The sequence below is a fragment of the Zonotrichia albicollis genome, unplaced genomic scaffold (assembly GCF_047830755.1).
Source record: "Zonotrichia albicollis isolate bZonAlb1 unplaced genomic scaffold, bZonAlb1.hap1 Scaffold_257, whole genome shotgun sequence".
Taxonomy (NCBI): domain Eukaryota; kingdom Metazoa; phylum Chordata; class Aves; order Passeriformes; family Passerellidae; genus Zonotrichia; species Zonotrichia albicollis.
The window spans coordinates 6,622,970-6,636,937 of record NW_027428429.1 but is presented as its reverse complement, the minus strand read 5'-3'; the positions used below and the strand labels follow the sequence as shown (position 1 = coordinate 6,636,937).

Below are 13,968 nucleotides of genomic sequence, written 5' to 3'. Positions count from 1 at the left end.
TAATATCAGTCTTCTGTGACATCACAGAGCAGTTGTGTGACATCACAGGATGCAGTGTGACATCACAGGGGCTGTGTGAGGTCACTGGGGAGGTCACTCTGCCCCGGCCCCCCTCACAGCTTCCCCCAGAGCAGTCCAACCCTGCTCATGCACAGTGGGGTCCCCTGTGCCCCCAGGTCCCACCACCAGTGTCACAATGATCCCTACATTCCATGGAACCACACACATCTATTCCATGTGTGGAATGCCAGCTGTGTGGCTCCATGGAGTGTGACACTGAGAGGCCCCATCAAACCAAGGTCAGTTGTGACACCACGGGGCCTCCTGGAACTGTGGAGACCATTGTGACACTTTGGGGTATCATGGAACTAAGGGGCCATTGGGACACTGTGACACCCCATGGAGCCAAAGGTCCATTGTGACATTGCAGGGCTCATGGAATAGAGGAGTCAAGTGACATTGTGGGGCCTGTGGAACCATGGAGACCACTGTGACACTGCAAGACCTCATGGAATCATTGGGACCATTGTGACACTGCAAGACCTCATGGAATCATTGGGACCATTGTGACACTGCTGGACCCATGGAATGCAGTGCCCCTTGGTGCCAAGACCCTCAAGAACTCAGTTGTCTCTTCTGCTAATGAAACACTGGGGCTCTGTGCTTTCCCTCCTACAGAAAAAGAACTCTCCTTCTCCTCCAAGCATCCATGCCCAAAACTGGGATTTCACCTCCAAATTTCCTTATATCCAGGAATTGTTCCAAAAGGAATTTTTCCAGAACAAGTCTGGCAGGTAATGGTTTAACAAGGGTCACCTCTCATCTGTCCCTAAAACATTGGGGAAGGCTCCGTGCTTTCCCTCCTATGAAAAAGAACTGTCCTGCTTCTCCAGATGGCCTAGGCTGAGATTGGGCTTTCACCTCCAAAATTCCCTAAATGCAAAGACTGCTTCCAGACAAAAACTGCCATTCCAGACAAGTCTGTCTGGCCTTGGCCTAGTGAGGCTTTCACCGGCCTTCCAAACACAGGGGCTCTCTGCTTTCCTTCCTGTGGAAAAAAATTTTCCTTCTCATCCAGATGCCCATGGCCAGAATTGGGATTTCACCTCCAGCATTGCCTGTTGTGAGAGACTGGAGAAGATTGTTGGCTGCAAAACATTTCATGTGTGGGGGAGGAAGGGGCAGGTCTCCAGCTTTGCCCTGCCCTGGAGCCCCAGCCTTGCCCTGCCCTGGAACCCCAATCCCCCCAGAGCCTCTATCCCAGCCCAGCAGTGGCTGCCAGTCCCTGGCACAGCACAGGCAATGCTCCACAGCCACCTCTGCAGCCCCAGCCCAGCTCCTGAGGGACCAAATGACCCACAGTCCCACCTGGGGGAAGGGCCCAGGGAGACCAAGGGGTATTTAAGGCTGACCACAAGGCAAGAACACATCTTGGCCCTGCCTCCTCTTGGAATTTCCATCTGAGGGCTGCTGGAATCCAGGAGTAGGTAGCGGCATGTGTGCTACTCTGTATCTTCTTTTCTGTATTTCTCTCTTTCTGTGTCTTCTTCACCTTCTTCTAATTACCTCATCTTGTAAATTTTGATTAACTTAAAATTGAGCAGGCTTAGGGTCTGTGTAGTTGAATGGGCCAAGACAATGCTTTGAAAAGTGTTTTTTGTTGATTGAATGTCCTATTAAATCTTTTGCCAAAGTTTCTCTGATTTTCTAAAGTTCCCAGTAAAAGCTTTCGTGTTGTTTTGAGCTCCTGAGAAACTCTTGTTTTTCCGGTGCTCCTAACTCAGAGGACACACACAATTGCAATTCCTTTTAAATGTCTCATTGAGAGAATTGTTTGGGAGATGGGGTTTCAGGGCTTGTGTGTCCAGCTTGGCCCAGCTCAGGCAGGGCTTTCCCAGCCACATTCCACACTCCATTTCCCAGTTGGAGCTGCTGGTGCCTCTGAGTTGTGCTGCCCCAGCCCCAGGGACGCTCTCCTTGTCTGCCCGTTCCCCCACGGTCTCTGGGCAGGGATGGCCTCAGTGGGGGCTGCTGACATCCTCAGCACCTTGGAGGCTGCTGCTGAATTTTCCGGCTCCAGAGGCTTGTTCAGCCTTCAGCTCTTCAGTGCAGGAATTCAGTGTCCCAGGGCTCATTAACATTCAGAACACCTTAACAAGCCAAGCCTCTGGGAGTAATTTGATTTTAATTTTCAAATCTTTTGTGGTTAATTAGACGAATTCCAGTAGTCTATTCAAGGTGAATAGATTCTCTTTAAAAAGTGAGTGAGAAACAATTACTTAGGTCAAATTTAGGGTTTTTTTCCCTGTCAAGTAATTGATACATCCTATCTCCAGCTGACACTGAATCCAAGTACCTCCTCATGCAGTTGGAATAGATATGGAAATCAAGACCCTTCATGGCTGACAATCAATCTGACTCTGTCCCTACCCCCACCCCACCATTTCCCCATCCAAGCCCCGGCACTCAGAGCAGCCTTGTGCAAATCTGAGCTCCCTTCAGTTCAGGCTGCACCTGCAGCTTTCAGCTCCTTGGCTCCAACTCCCACCTGCTTTCCTTGGAGAAGGAGCTGCCTGAGACACAGAGGGATGTTCATTTGTTGTCAACCAACAAAGACAAGGCAAGTCACAGCTCCATCAAATGCAAAAGTTGTTCTTCTCCCTTGCTCTGCCTTGCCCCTGATCCCCACAGCCTGTCTTGTTTCCTTCATCCCTGCATTGCCAGGGACTTTCTGGGACAAGGGAGCTCTGTTCTGGATGTGGAGGGATGTCAAAGTGCCACCACTGGAGAGGGAGCCACAACTCATCAGGTTTTTGTCTTTTGAGGGATTAGGAACTGATGAGACTCAGAGTCACAGAAAGTTTCTCTTTATGGCCAACAGACCACAGTTGAACAGGACAGAATTTACTAACAATGACGCTCCTCCCTGAGCTATGCATAGTGTCCCAGCAGTACCTGATGAGTCCACCATCCATAAGTGATTTCTTGGCTAAAATTACTAAAAAGTAATTTTAGACAAATGTGGTTGTGTGATAGATATAAACACAATTAAGTTCTTGTATCAGGATGCTCATCCTGCAGTGGGGGAAAAACAGCTGAAACTATTCCTGATTTGCAAAGCTGTCACTGGTGGATGGAGAAGAGAGGTGTCCTGGGGTGACGTTATAATGCTTGTATCCCCATTCATCTGTTCTGTGCCTTTAAGACCGGCTCTGAAGAGCGGAAGTTTTGTTTGGGTTTCTCTTATCAGAGACACAGAGACAAGCGGTACATAGGGCTGTTTTTCACTTCTTGCTTCAGCTTGCTGCTTTTGCTTGCTCTCTTTTTCTGCTCTCGCTTCTGCTCTGCTTTGGCCTCTGCTTATTAGCTAGTTCTAGCTAAACAGTCCACATCCCTTCCTGGACTGTTTCTCCTCTCCTGTTTCTGTGACCATCTCGAACCTGCTCCAGACTAGGACCCAGGAACACCGAAGGTTCGGCTGCAGCAGCTGGCCCAGCGCCGGAGGGACTGAGAACAGAGCAACCACCCCTGAAAGAGACTTTCTGATTTTGCCATCTTTCTCAGAGCGGTGTCATCGGCTATTGTTCATTTTGTGTGCTGGGGGGTGTTGTTCCTGAAATAAACAGCTTCTTTCCACCTCTCTCCAAGGAATTTTTTCCCGAACCGGTTGCGGGGAGAGGCCGTGTGGGTTTTGCTTTCTGGAGGGGCCCTCCTTTGCAGATTCTTTAACAAATTTGCCCTAAACCAGGACACTGAGCCATGCCGGGGAGAAAAAGCAGTGAGGGGCTCCAGCCCAGCTGCTTCACTGCCCTGCCCGCTCCATGGAGCTCTGCCATGGGAGAAAGCCGACGCCGGACGAGCCCCCGAGCTTCCATCAGCTGCTGGAACTGCTCCGTGACAGCTCCTGTTCTTCCGAGAGAGACCCCAGCGCCTTCTTGTAATGCGTGTCATGGGGAGATTCTGTTTGTTAATAAACTGTGGGGGGTTTTCCACTTTCATCAATCAGTAATAATTTCCTATTGCTGGAAAGGGGTTGTTGGAACACTTTAGAGGAGACGACTTATTGCACAATATCCTGTTTGAAGTTGTCTCAAACTGTGTGAGACAGATGGCTTCACACAGGAGCATCCCCAAGGCTGCGGAGGGGAAGGCACAGAGGAAGACAAACCCAGTATTTCTGAGGGAACTCCTTGACACCAAACCAACCTGAGTTGTCAAACAGCAGACTTGATGTTTCAAGACATGGGCCAAAGGGGAAACCTTTCAGTGTGTTTGGTCCAGGCTGGGTTATGCTCGAGGCAAAGGTGTGTCAGTGTGTTGGATAATACTCTTTTCTTGACCTAGAGATGGGGACACTGAGAGGTATTTTAAAAACTCTTATTCCATTTTCAGTCTCATGAGAAGGGTGAGACAATACACATAATTCACGCCATCACAATCAGAAGCCCACTATTTCCTAATTACAGTATTTCTTGGTCTATCAGCCTTTTGCCATGCCATGTTGTAGATGCCTTAAAGCCAGTTATTTAAATCTACCCCTCGTGGGTCCCACTACAATGCATCTTTCATAGCTCTATTTTTCCAAAGTCTTATTTGCAAGGCCATCTTTTGAAACTTTTTTCTAGCTCCATTTCTCTCTCAACAATATCTGTCCTATTCCATGGCATTTTTAAGTTAGTATTTCTTGTCTCAAGACTTATATACAGATTAATACTGTGTGGGCCTTCTATTAGGCTCAAAAAGCTTTCTACAAATCCATTTCCCCCATCAGTGCACTTGGCTCCTTCTCTCCTCATTGTGCCTGGCAAGCACAGGAGCCCAGAGCTCCTGCAGAACCCATCACAGCACTCAGTGGGAGCAAACTTGTGTCCAGTCCTCACCTGGAGCTGTGGTGCCCAGCATTCCACCTCATTGGAATGAGGAAGTGTTCCTGCTCTTTCAGGAGCTAAGGAGGTTTGGCCTTCAGATCAATTGTCTGCAGGCTCCTGCAGTGCCTGGTGCTGCTCCCTTGCCAGAGGCACCCCAGGCCAGGGGGGCACATCTGGGCTGCTGTGTCTGGCTCTGGGGCTCCCTGTTCTGGGCAGTGAGGAGGAGCTGCAGAGGCTCTGCAGGACTGACAGGATGGGCTTTGGGGCTGGCAGGAGAAGCTGAGGGACCTGGGCTGCTGGAGCTCCTGAAGGGGAGGACCAGGGCTCATCCTGTGACTGCTTCAAGGGTGGTTTCAGAGAATCCCAGAATCAGCAAGGTTGGAAAAGGCCGTGGAGATCATCAAGTCCAACCTGTGCCCTGGCACCGCCTTGTCTCCCCTGAGCCTCCTCCAGGATAAACAACTGCAGGTCCCTCAGCCACTCCTCACAGGACTTGTGTTGTTCCAGACCCCTCCCCAGCCTTGTTGCCCTTCTCTGGACACGCTCCAGCCCTTCCATGTCCTTCCTAAATTGGGGCCCCAGAACTGGACACAGCACTCGAGGTACTGCCCAACCAGTGTCCAGCACAGGGGAAGAATCCCTGCCCTGCCCTGCTCCTGCTGGCCACACCATTCCCGAGCCAGACCAGGAGCCACTGGCCTTCTTGCCCACCTGGGCACACTGCTGGCTCATGTCCAGCCTGCTGTCCATCAGTCCCTGCAGGCCCCTTTCTGCCTGGCTGCTCTCCAGCCCCTCTGGCACCTTGTTGAGGGAGGGATGCAGGGAGGGAACGGGTCCAGATCCAATCCTTCCTGAAATGTGGTGTTTGCTGGCACTGCCAGTTCCCAGATCTTGATATTTCCATATTCTGGCACAGCCCAAGTGCAGCAATTTGCTGGCAAAGAAAGCCAAAACCAAGCAAATACCTGGTACCTACAGCAACCCGATCTCGCGTTTGCTGACACCCCCAGTACCCAGATCTGGAATTTTTCAGATGCCTGCACAGCCTCATTCCAGCAATTTGCTGGCACAGAAAATAAGCATCTGGCAATTTCCCAGTGCTGGCACATTCCGCACCAAGATCTGGCGTGCACTGGCACTGCCAGTGCCCACATCTGGCAATTTCCCTCTTCTGGCACCACCCATATCCAGAATTTGCAGGCAAAGAAAGCTAAAACCTGGCAATTTCCCCTTGCTAGCACCGCCCAATCTGGAGTTTGTTAGCAGCAGGATCCCAAGAAAGATGGAAGGAAAGAAGGAAAGAAAAGAAGAAGGCATCCAGATGCAGTCGTGCCTGGAGCCTGAAATGGGCTGTTTCCTGGCACTGCCAGTGCCCAGATCTGGAAATTTCCCTATTCTGGCACAGCCCAAGTGCAGCAATTTGCTGGCACAGAAATTCAAAACCTGTGGCAGCTTCCTGCTACTGGGTCTGGCACCACCCACATCTTGTGTTTCATGTAACCAGAACCCAGATTTGGAAATTTCTCAGTGCCAGCAGAGCCCAAATCCAGCAGATTTCTGTCGCAGGCAATGACACCACCCAGATCTGGTGTTTGCTGGCAGCGCCAGCGCCCAGGTTTGAAAATTTCCTGGTGCTGGCATAGCCCAAGTCCAGTGATTTGCTGGCACAGAAAGCCAAAATTTGTAAATCTGCAGGTTCTGGCTCCAGCACCATCCAGCTCTGGTGTTTGCTGGGACCGCCAGTGCCCAGATTTGGAAATTTCCCGATGCCTTCACAGCCCAGGTCTAGCAAATTGGTTTTAGCTAGCTTAGGAAGAGAAGTTCCTTTGGACTGTGACTTTCCTTTTTCTTGGCATTGTTTAAACCTGCTCTGGACTGAAAACCCAGACAAACACCAGCAGCTCACACCTGTGGCCCACCGAGCTCTGGGACGCTGCATTCCAGCACCAGAGGGACTCAGGAGAGACCGAGTGAGCCAACTACAACCCACAAAAAGGACTTTCTGAATTTGCCATCTCTTCAACACTGTCAGAGGTTTGATTTAATATTATTCATTTTTCATGCTTGTGAATACTTTACTTGTGAAATAAACTGGGTTTTTTCACTTTTCTTGAGGGAAGTCTTTCCCTGAACTAGTAGGGGTAGGGGCTGCTTGAACTTGCTTTCTAGACGGACCCCTTTTGGAGACTTCCTCCCAAAATTTGCCCTAAGCCAGCACAAACAGTCATCATGAAAATTTCACCAGTGGCCTAATTTCCTGGTGGCAAATCTTGTGACAGAAAATTGACCTTGTTCTCCATGAGAGATTCTTGGGAAGAGCAGACAGGAGAAGATTCCTGGAAAATGGAAACAGCTTTCCAGAAGGGAAATGAAAATGAAAGAAACAATCAAAGATGCTTTCCTCTATTTATTTCTATGCTCCCCTTTTCCATGTTGCACTCCTTCTCCATCCCAGTAATTCCAGATGCACAGCACCTCTAAGATCGATGACTTAGTGATTTTTGGACACTCTAAAATACCATGAGCCACACACAGTTTTCCTTCCCATGTTTTTACTGGAAGGCAACACTGGAGGTGTCAGTGCAGTGCTGGGCTCAGGTAGGAATCCTACCCCAAGGGAAGGTGGCCCGGCGGTGTTTGCCTCTCAGCAAGGACAATGCCCAGCAGCGAGCGAGGGGATCGCTGTGCCAGTGTGCAGGAGTCAGGGCTCTGCATCCGGGCTCAGCGCTGCAAAGTTCCCGTGTTTGGACAGACGGAGGGGCTGTCCCCGGGGCGTGCGGGGCTCGAACGTGGGGCTCGTGGGGCGAGCGGGAAACGGACACGGGGACGAACGGCCCCGGTGCCTCAGTTGCAGCAGCGGCAGCGGCGGCAGCAGCAGCGGCGGCAGCAGCAAAAGCAGATAGACTAGAAAAATCGTTCTTTCTCTTTCTCTCGCTTTCTCTCCCTTTCCCGCTGTCCGGCACCCTTCTCTCCGGGTCCCTTGCCCGGCGTCCCTCTCCTCTCCCCGCCTCCCTCTCCCCTGCCGGGCCGGGCCATGCCCCCGGCCCGCCCCCGGCCCCGGGCGGGGCTGTCCCGTGCCCGGTCCCGGCCGTCCCGCCGCGGTCTCGCCTCCGCCCGGCTCTGGCCGTACTGGCGGTGGCGCTGCCGGGCGGGCATCGGTGCCGGGGGCCGGGGCGGCATCGCCGCCCTTTGCCTCCGCCTGGCCCGAGCGCGGCCCCGGCCCCGAGGCAGGCTCCAGTCCCGGCCCCAGCCCCGGCCCCAGCCCCAGCCCCAGCCCCGACCCCGGCCCCCGCCCCGGCTCCTCCCGGGGCCCGCGGAGGACACACGCGGCGCGGCCGCTCCCGCCGCCTCCGCTGCGGCTTCCCCGGCCCGAGCTCCGCCGCTCGGCAGCGCGGCCGCCGGTCCCGAGCCTCCCGTGCCGCGTTCCCGGGAGCGAACGCCTGGGCATGGCCGGCCCGGGGCGGGTGAGGGGCGCTCGGGGGCCGTTGCTGGCCCCGGGCCGAGCGCTGACCGCCGCGTCCCGCCCGCAGGGACGGCGCAGGAGGCCCTGCAGGAGCGGTACCGGCTGGGATCGCTGCTGGGGCGCGGCGGCTTCGGCAGAGTCTTCGCGGCCACGAGGCTCTCGGACGGCGCCCCGGTGAGCGGCGGGGCCGGCGGCGGGCGCAGGAGGAGGGGATGGAGGAGGAGGAGGGCAGAGGGCGGAGGATGGAGCTCGCAGTGCGCGCGGTGAGCTCACCCCGCTGCTGCCCTTGGCTTGCAGGTGGCCATCAAAAGGGTGCCACGGAACCGCGTCCGGCACTGGGGCGAGCTGGTGAGTGAGCGGGGCCAGCAGCCGGGGCTGCCGGCCAGGGATGAGCCGGGGCCCGGCACGGTGAGAGCCGCCAGGACACCCCGAGGGAGAGCGGGCGTGGGGCCAGCGCAGGGCGCAGAGCATCCCGGCCTGGCTGAGGGCTTCCCCAGGCCTGGCACGGCATCGGCCCCAGTGACGGCATCGTGCTCCTCCCGCAGCCCGACGGCACCAGCGCACCCCTGGAGATCGTGCTGCTGGCCAAGGTGTCCACTGGCTTCCCCGGTGTGGTCCAGCTGCTGGAGTGGCTCGAGCTCCCCAACTGCATCGTGATGGTGCTGGAGCGGCCAGAGCGGTGTCAGGACCTGCAGCGTTTCATTGGGGCACGGCGGTTCCTGCCCGAGGAGGAGGCGCGGGAGCTGTTCCGCCAGGTGCTGGAGGCCGTGCGGCACTGCACCAGCTGCGGGGTCCTGCACAGGGACATCAAGCCAGAGAACATCCTGGTTGACCTGGACACCGGGCAGGCCAAACTGATTGACTTTGGCTGTGGCACCTACCTGCAGGACACAGTCTACACACACTTTGCAGGTGAGCCTACCCAGGGCTGTGCTCCCGCTGCTGACATCTCATGGCCCAACATCTCCCAGCCCAAGCTGGCTGTGGCAGCGGGGATTCTCCCTTTTGCTGCCAGTCAGGGCACTGAATCTTCAGCTGAGTTGCTTTAGAGCGGGGCTGGGTGGGCAGCCATCTTCCAGCCCTGCTGGCAGCCTTTGCCAGCCACTCTGCCCAGGACTGGGGCTGGGCTGGGGCAGCCAGCCCAACCAAAACCCCCGTGGGTGGGGGTAGCAGAGAGGGAGGGTGGAACCTGTGCCCCAGCCAGTTTGGTGTGCAGATGAGAGGAAGGGCTTGGGCTGCTCCACTCGCCCTGTTTCCCTTGGCTTCATAATATTTTTGGGGAAACGCAGGCAGGGAGGATAAGGGCATGTTTATTCCCCAGCATGGAGTGGGTTTTTCCTTTGCGTGTCATGGTCGGGCCTAGCCAGGGCTGCCCTCTTCCAGCACCAGAGGCTTCTTTTCCAACCCTAACTTTGTGCACAAGTCCCAGATGCTGGCGAGAGGGCAGTGGTCACCCTGTGTGCCCCTGATGCAGCCCCCGCGGGCCCAGGGATGCTGGGGCCAGGCTCTGGGAGCAGCAGCATCCCCCTGATGAACTCCATCTGTATTCCATAGGAACACTGTCCTACAGCCCCCCGGAATGGAACGACTTTGGCTGGTACCATGGCGAGGCAGCAACAATCTGGTCCCTGGGCATCCTGCTGCACCAGATGGTCTGCGGGGAGCACCCTTTCAGCAGGGGCCGGAACCTCAGCTGGGGCCAGCTCCCGCTGCCACAAAGGCTTTCTCAAGGTGGATCCTCTTCTCTGGGCATGGGGGGAATCCTAGTGCTGGGAGCCAGCAGCGGGCTCATGGGCATCCCGCTCTGGCAGCTGCTGAAGAGGTGGCACATGTCCTGCTCTCCTGCTCTCCTCCAAGACAGGGAATTGATGGGAAAGTTTAGGCCCAGCTCTGAGCACATCCAGCATGGACTGGGCATGGGAATACTGGGGTAAAGCAGACAGGAGCCTTCTTTGGCTGACCGTCAGTTTCTGCTTTCTCTCCCCAGAATGCAAAGATCTGATCAGGTGGTGTTTATCCGTGAACTCCTTGGATAGACCCGCACTGGAAGACCTGTTCTGTGTTCCTTGGATGTGGGATATTCCTCTGCCATAGAGGAAGGGAGAGAGCCACAGGCACACTTTGATCCAGAGCCCTGGTAAGTTCCTGCTCCACATATGCCTTGGCAATGAGAAGCAAAGGAACCCAGCCCTTTTCGTGCTGCCTGTGTCACTGCACCGGGGTCATGGGATGGGAACACGCAGCCCTTGTGCTGGAGCTGAGCTGCTCTGCCCAGCACTGGTGGCCGCCATCCCAGCTGGTTTTGCTTGTCCTGGTTCCCTGACAGCTGGGACCCTGGGCAGAGCTCTGAGAGCCTGGTCTGCCCCCAGGGAAGGAGAAGGAGCCCCTGGAGAAGCTGTACCGGGTGGGGCTGCTGCTGCTGCTGCTGCTGCTGCTGCTGCTGCTGCTGCTGCTGCTGCTGCTGGAGACAGCGAGGGAGACATCAAGGATGACAAGCTCTTCCTCAGCCTGGCCACTGGAGGCTGAAGGTGATGCACTTTGATTCTGGCACCTTCTTCAAAGCCAAACTCCACAGGGAATTTGCAGATGAGTCCCACCCACGGAAATTCTGCCAGATTTGGGCATTGCCCAGCATGGTGGGGAACCAAAGGCTCCCCCTTTGCTGGGGCAGATGCAACTCATTCTTCAGTCGCTGCCCAGATGCTTTTTGGCAGGGCTGGGAGGATGGGCTGGGGTGGGTACGAAATGGGAGTGGGCTCCTGGCCCTGCCAACAGCCCCCAGCACCCACCGTGCCCTGGGCTGGGGCTGGGGCTGGGGCAGCCAGCCCGACACAAACAAACCCCATGGTGGGAGCAGAGGTGGGGCTCCAGAACCTGAGCACAGCTGCTTTGCTGTGCAGGCAAGGAAGAGCTTGGGCTGCTCCACAGCCCTTGTTTGCTTTGGGATCACCGTGATTTTGGGGGGCAGTGCAGGGGGGAAGAGAGAAAATGTGGGCTTCCCTCACCCATGGCTGGGTTTGTCCCTGGCATGCAGGGGTTGGGCCTTCCTCAAGACCCTGAAAGAGATGGGAGTTTTTATCTTTTTTCTTGTTTTCCCTTTTTGCATCTGACCTCTTTTCATTAATGTGTTGTTTGTTTTTCCAGAGGAAGTGTTCCAGGTGGTCCAGTGTTGATGGGGAAGTGCTTGGGAGCAGCTGTGGCGTGGATGGGCCGTGCCCTTGGAGAAGGCTGAGGCCATGGTTTGGGAGCAGCTTTTCTTCCAGCCGTGGCTGGCATGAAGTGAGTCCCTGTGTGCTTGGCAGGGTGGGATCAGAGCTTTTGGGAGCTGGAAGCAAGCACAGGAGCATCCTGTTCTGGGCAGCTGCTGAGGGCTGGATGTGCCGTGGCAGGCTGCAGGCTGGGCACATGTCCTGCCCTCCTGCTCTGTGCCAAAGACAGCAGGGATGGGCAGCTCTGGGCACAGCTCTGGGCACAGCCAGCATGGCCTGGGCACCGCAGGCCTTGGCACAAGGGCACAGGAGCCCTCAGCTGATGGGCACTTTCTGCTTTCTCTCCTTGCAGCCGGGCTCTGCGGGTGCTGAGGCTGCTCTGGGCTCTGCCAGGGCTCTGCTGGGCTCAGCCCTGGGCCCAGCTGGGCTGGCTCTGCCCTCACATTGCTCTGAAAGCTCTGCATCAGACGAGCCCGTTGTGAGCACAGCGCCTGAGCTTTCTGCTTTGGCAGGTGAGTGAGACTCTGCTGCAGGCCCAGAGATTGCAGCTGGGGACACACATCCAATTGGCAAGGACCCAAACTCTCCACAGTCCAAGCTGAACGCCTGGATCTGCACAGGGTGTTTTGTCTGTCCCATTCTTCCTTCTTTATTGGCTGGAATTGTGCAATTGCACTTTCTTCCTCCTCCAGAAGTGCCACGAGTGGGCCAAAGCTGGCGAGTGGGCCGTGCTCCTGAGGCAGTGCAGTCTGGAGCTGGTGGATGGAGAATTGCCCTTCTGCACTGCCAAACCAGAGCAAAAAGCTGTCAGTGGGACTTTGTGTCTCTAAGAAATCCCTGTAAGTTTCAAAGGGAATGTGCAGCTCATTCGCAGGGTGAGAAGGAAGGGCATCTTCTAAAGGATTTGTGGTTTGACAGAGTTTCCATTTCCAGTCCTGCTTGGAGCTGGAAGGGCACTAAGCAATTTCCTCTTGCTTTGACTACAATTTCAAATACCAATTTTGGAAACAAAGGCCAAAATCTTTTAAGAGGCTATTGAGGTCACAAAGATGGATCCATGTCATCAGCACATTTACAATGGAAATAACTGAGTTCTCTTTTTAAAAAGATCATTTATCTCTTAATGCAAAGAATGTAAATTTGCCTTTATGTTTTGTTTTTTTCACTAACATTATGTTATGTCTTTTCACTACCACTTGGATTTTGTTCTCATCTTTTACAATTTACCTATTTTTTAGCTTTTTCCTTTTTTTTCCTTTCAATAGAAAACATGTCCTATCAAAGGAGTGTCCTTCGCTCCTGGTTCCCGTGTGGAGCAGCTCCCTTCCTGCTGGCTGAGCTGCTCAGGCAGAGCCCGGCAGCTCCTGGCCCTGCAGGGCTGAGGCTTTTCCCCGTTGCTGGGCACAGACTGATGGAGCAGCACTGCTGAACTCGGGCACACAGAGGGACCAGCAGCAGCTGCCTTTGGCCACCTGAGGCTCCAAGCCCCAAACTCTGAGCAGCCAGGGCTGGAAGAGACTGACAGGATCTGATCCCTGACTCTGGGCCAGGGCTGCACAAATGACCCCACAGCAGCAGCAGCAGCAGCAGCAGCACATGGAGCTGACTTTGAGCACAGCCCCTGCCCCTCTTCCCTCCCGTGTGCAGCGGTGTCACAGCAGCCTGAGGCACCTGGGAACCCCCAGTGCCAGCAGGGACTGGAGATGGCAGCCCTGGGCTACTGGAGGCTGTGCAAGGAACGGAGCTGGGCACTCCCTGTCCATGGGGAGCTTCCAGATGGAAAAGGCTGCTGTGCCCAGGCAGCTCCAAGGGCAGAGAAATGAGGCTCTGGAGCACTGGATCTGTGCCAGTGCCACAGTCCTGGGCAGCAGCCAGCGAGCCCTGGGGGAACAGAGGGCACAGCAAGAGGGACAGAACCAGGCAAGGGCAGAGACTGGAGAGAGCCAGGCCCGGGAGCAGGAACAGCTGCTCCATTGCACTCTTGGAGAAAGCTCTTGGCTGGTTCAAAGTGCTGAAAGGCGTGAAGGGCAGAGAGGAGGCCACAGCAAACAATGCTCCTGCTTACACAGCCTCCCCTCTCCGTGTCCCAGAAGGAATTGCATGGACTGTGTTCTTCTCTCCGAGTCGTCTCGTTCAGCATGAGCAGTTCAGCACCAGGAGCTGAAGGAGCTGAAGCCTCAGGCCACAGGAGCTGGGCAAGAGGGAACTTTTGGAGCAAAGGAATGCTGCTAAAATAGCCCCAGCTGAATGCAGTGGATAGAATCATGGAATCACAGAATCCTTTCTGTTGGAAAAGCCCTCTGAGCTCACCCAGTGCAGCCGCTCACCCAGCAGTGCCAAGCCCAGCACTGAACCACATCCCTGAAGTGCCAAGGCCTGGACACCAGCCCTGAGTGAGGCCTGGACAGCAGGCCCTGAGCCAAAGGTG

At 55.3% G+C, this 13,968-nt stretch overlaps 1 protein-coding gene across 1 annotated transcript; it reads left to right on the top strand.

The window, feature by feature from the left end:
• The first annotated feature begins 7,524 nt into the window (after nt 1-7,524).
• LOC141727909 (serine/threonine-protein kinase pim-1-like) lies at nt 7,525-10,425 on the top strand. Its single transcript, XM_074534196.1, has 6 exons — nt 7,525-7,610; nt 8,373-8,505; nt 8,629-8,679; nt 8,877-9,243; nt 9,886-10,062; nt 10,319-10,425. Exons 1-6 carry the CDS (start codon nt 7,525-7,527, stop codon nt 10,423-10,425), a joined length of 921 nt encoding a protein of 306 aa, XP_074390297.1.
• Nucleotides 10,426-13,968: the final 3,543 nt, after the last annotated feature.

Bases quoted from the DNA above. Each gene is read 5' to 3' on its own strand.
- LOC141727909 (XM_074534196.1), top strand. From the start codon at position 7,525: ATGCCCAGCAGCGAGCGAGGGGATCGCTGTGCCAGTGTGCAGGAGTCA. The intron at 7,611-8,372 runs GTTTGGACAGAC...CCCCGGGCCGAG, and splicing joins CAGCGCTGCAAAGTTCCCGT to CGCTGACCGCCGCGTCCCGC. The intron at 10,063-10,318 runs GTGGATCCTCTT...TTCTCTCCCCAG, and splicing joins GCCACAAAGGCTTTCTCAAG to AATGCAAAGATCTGATCAGG.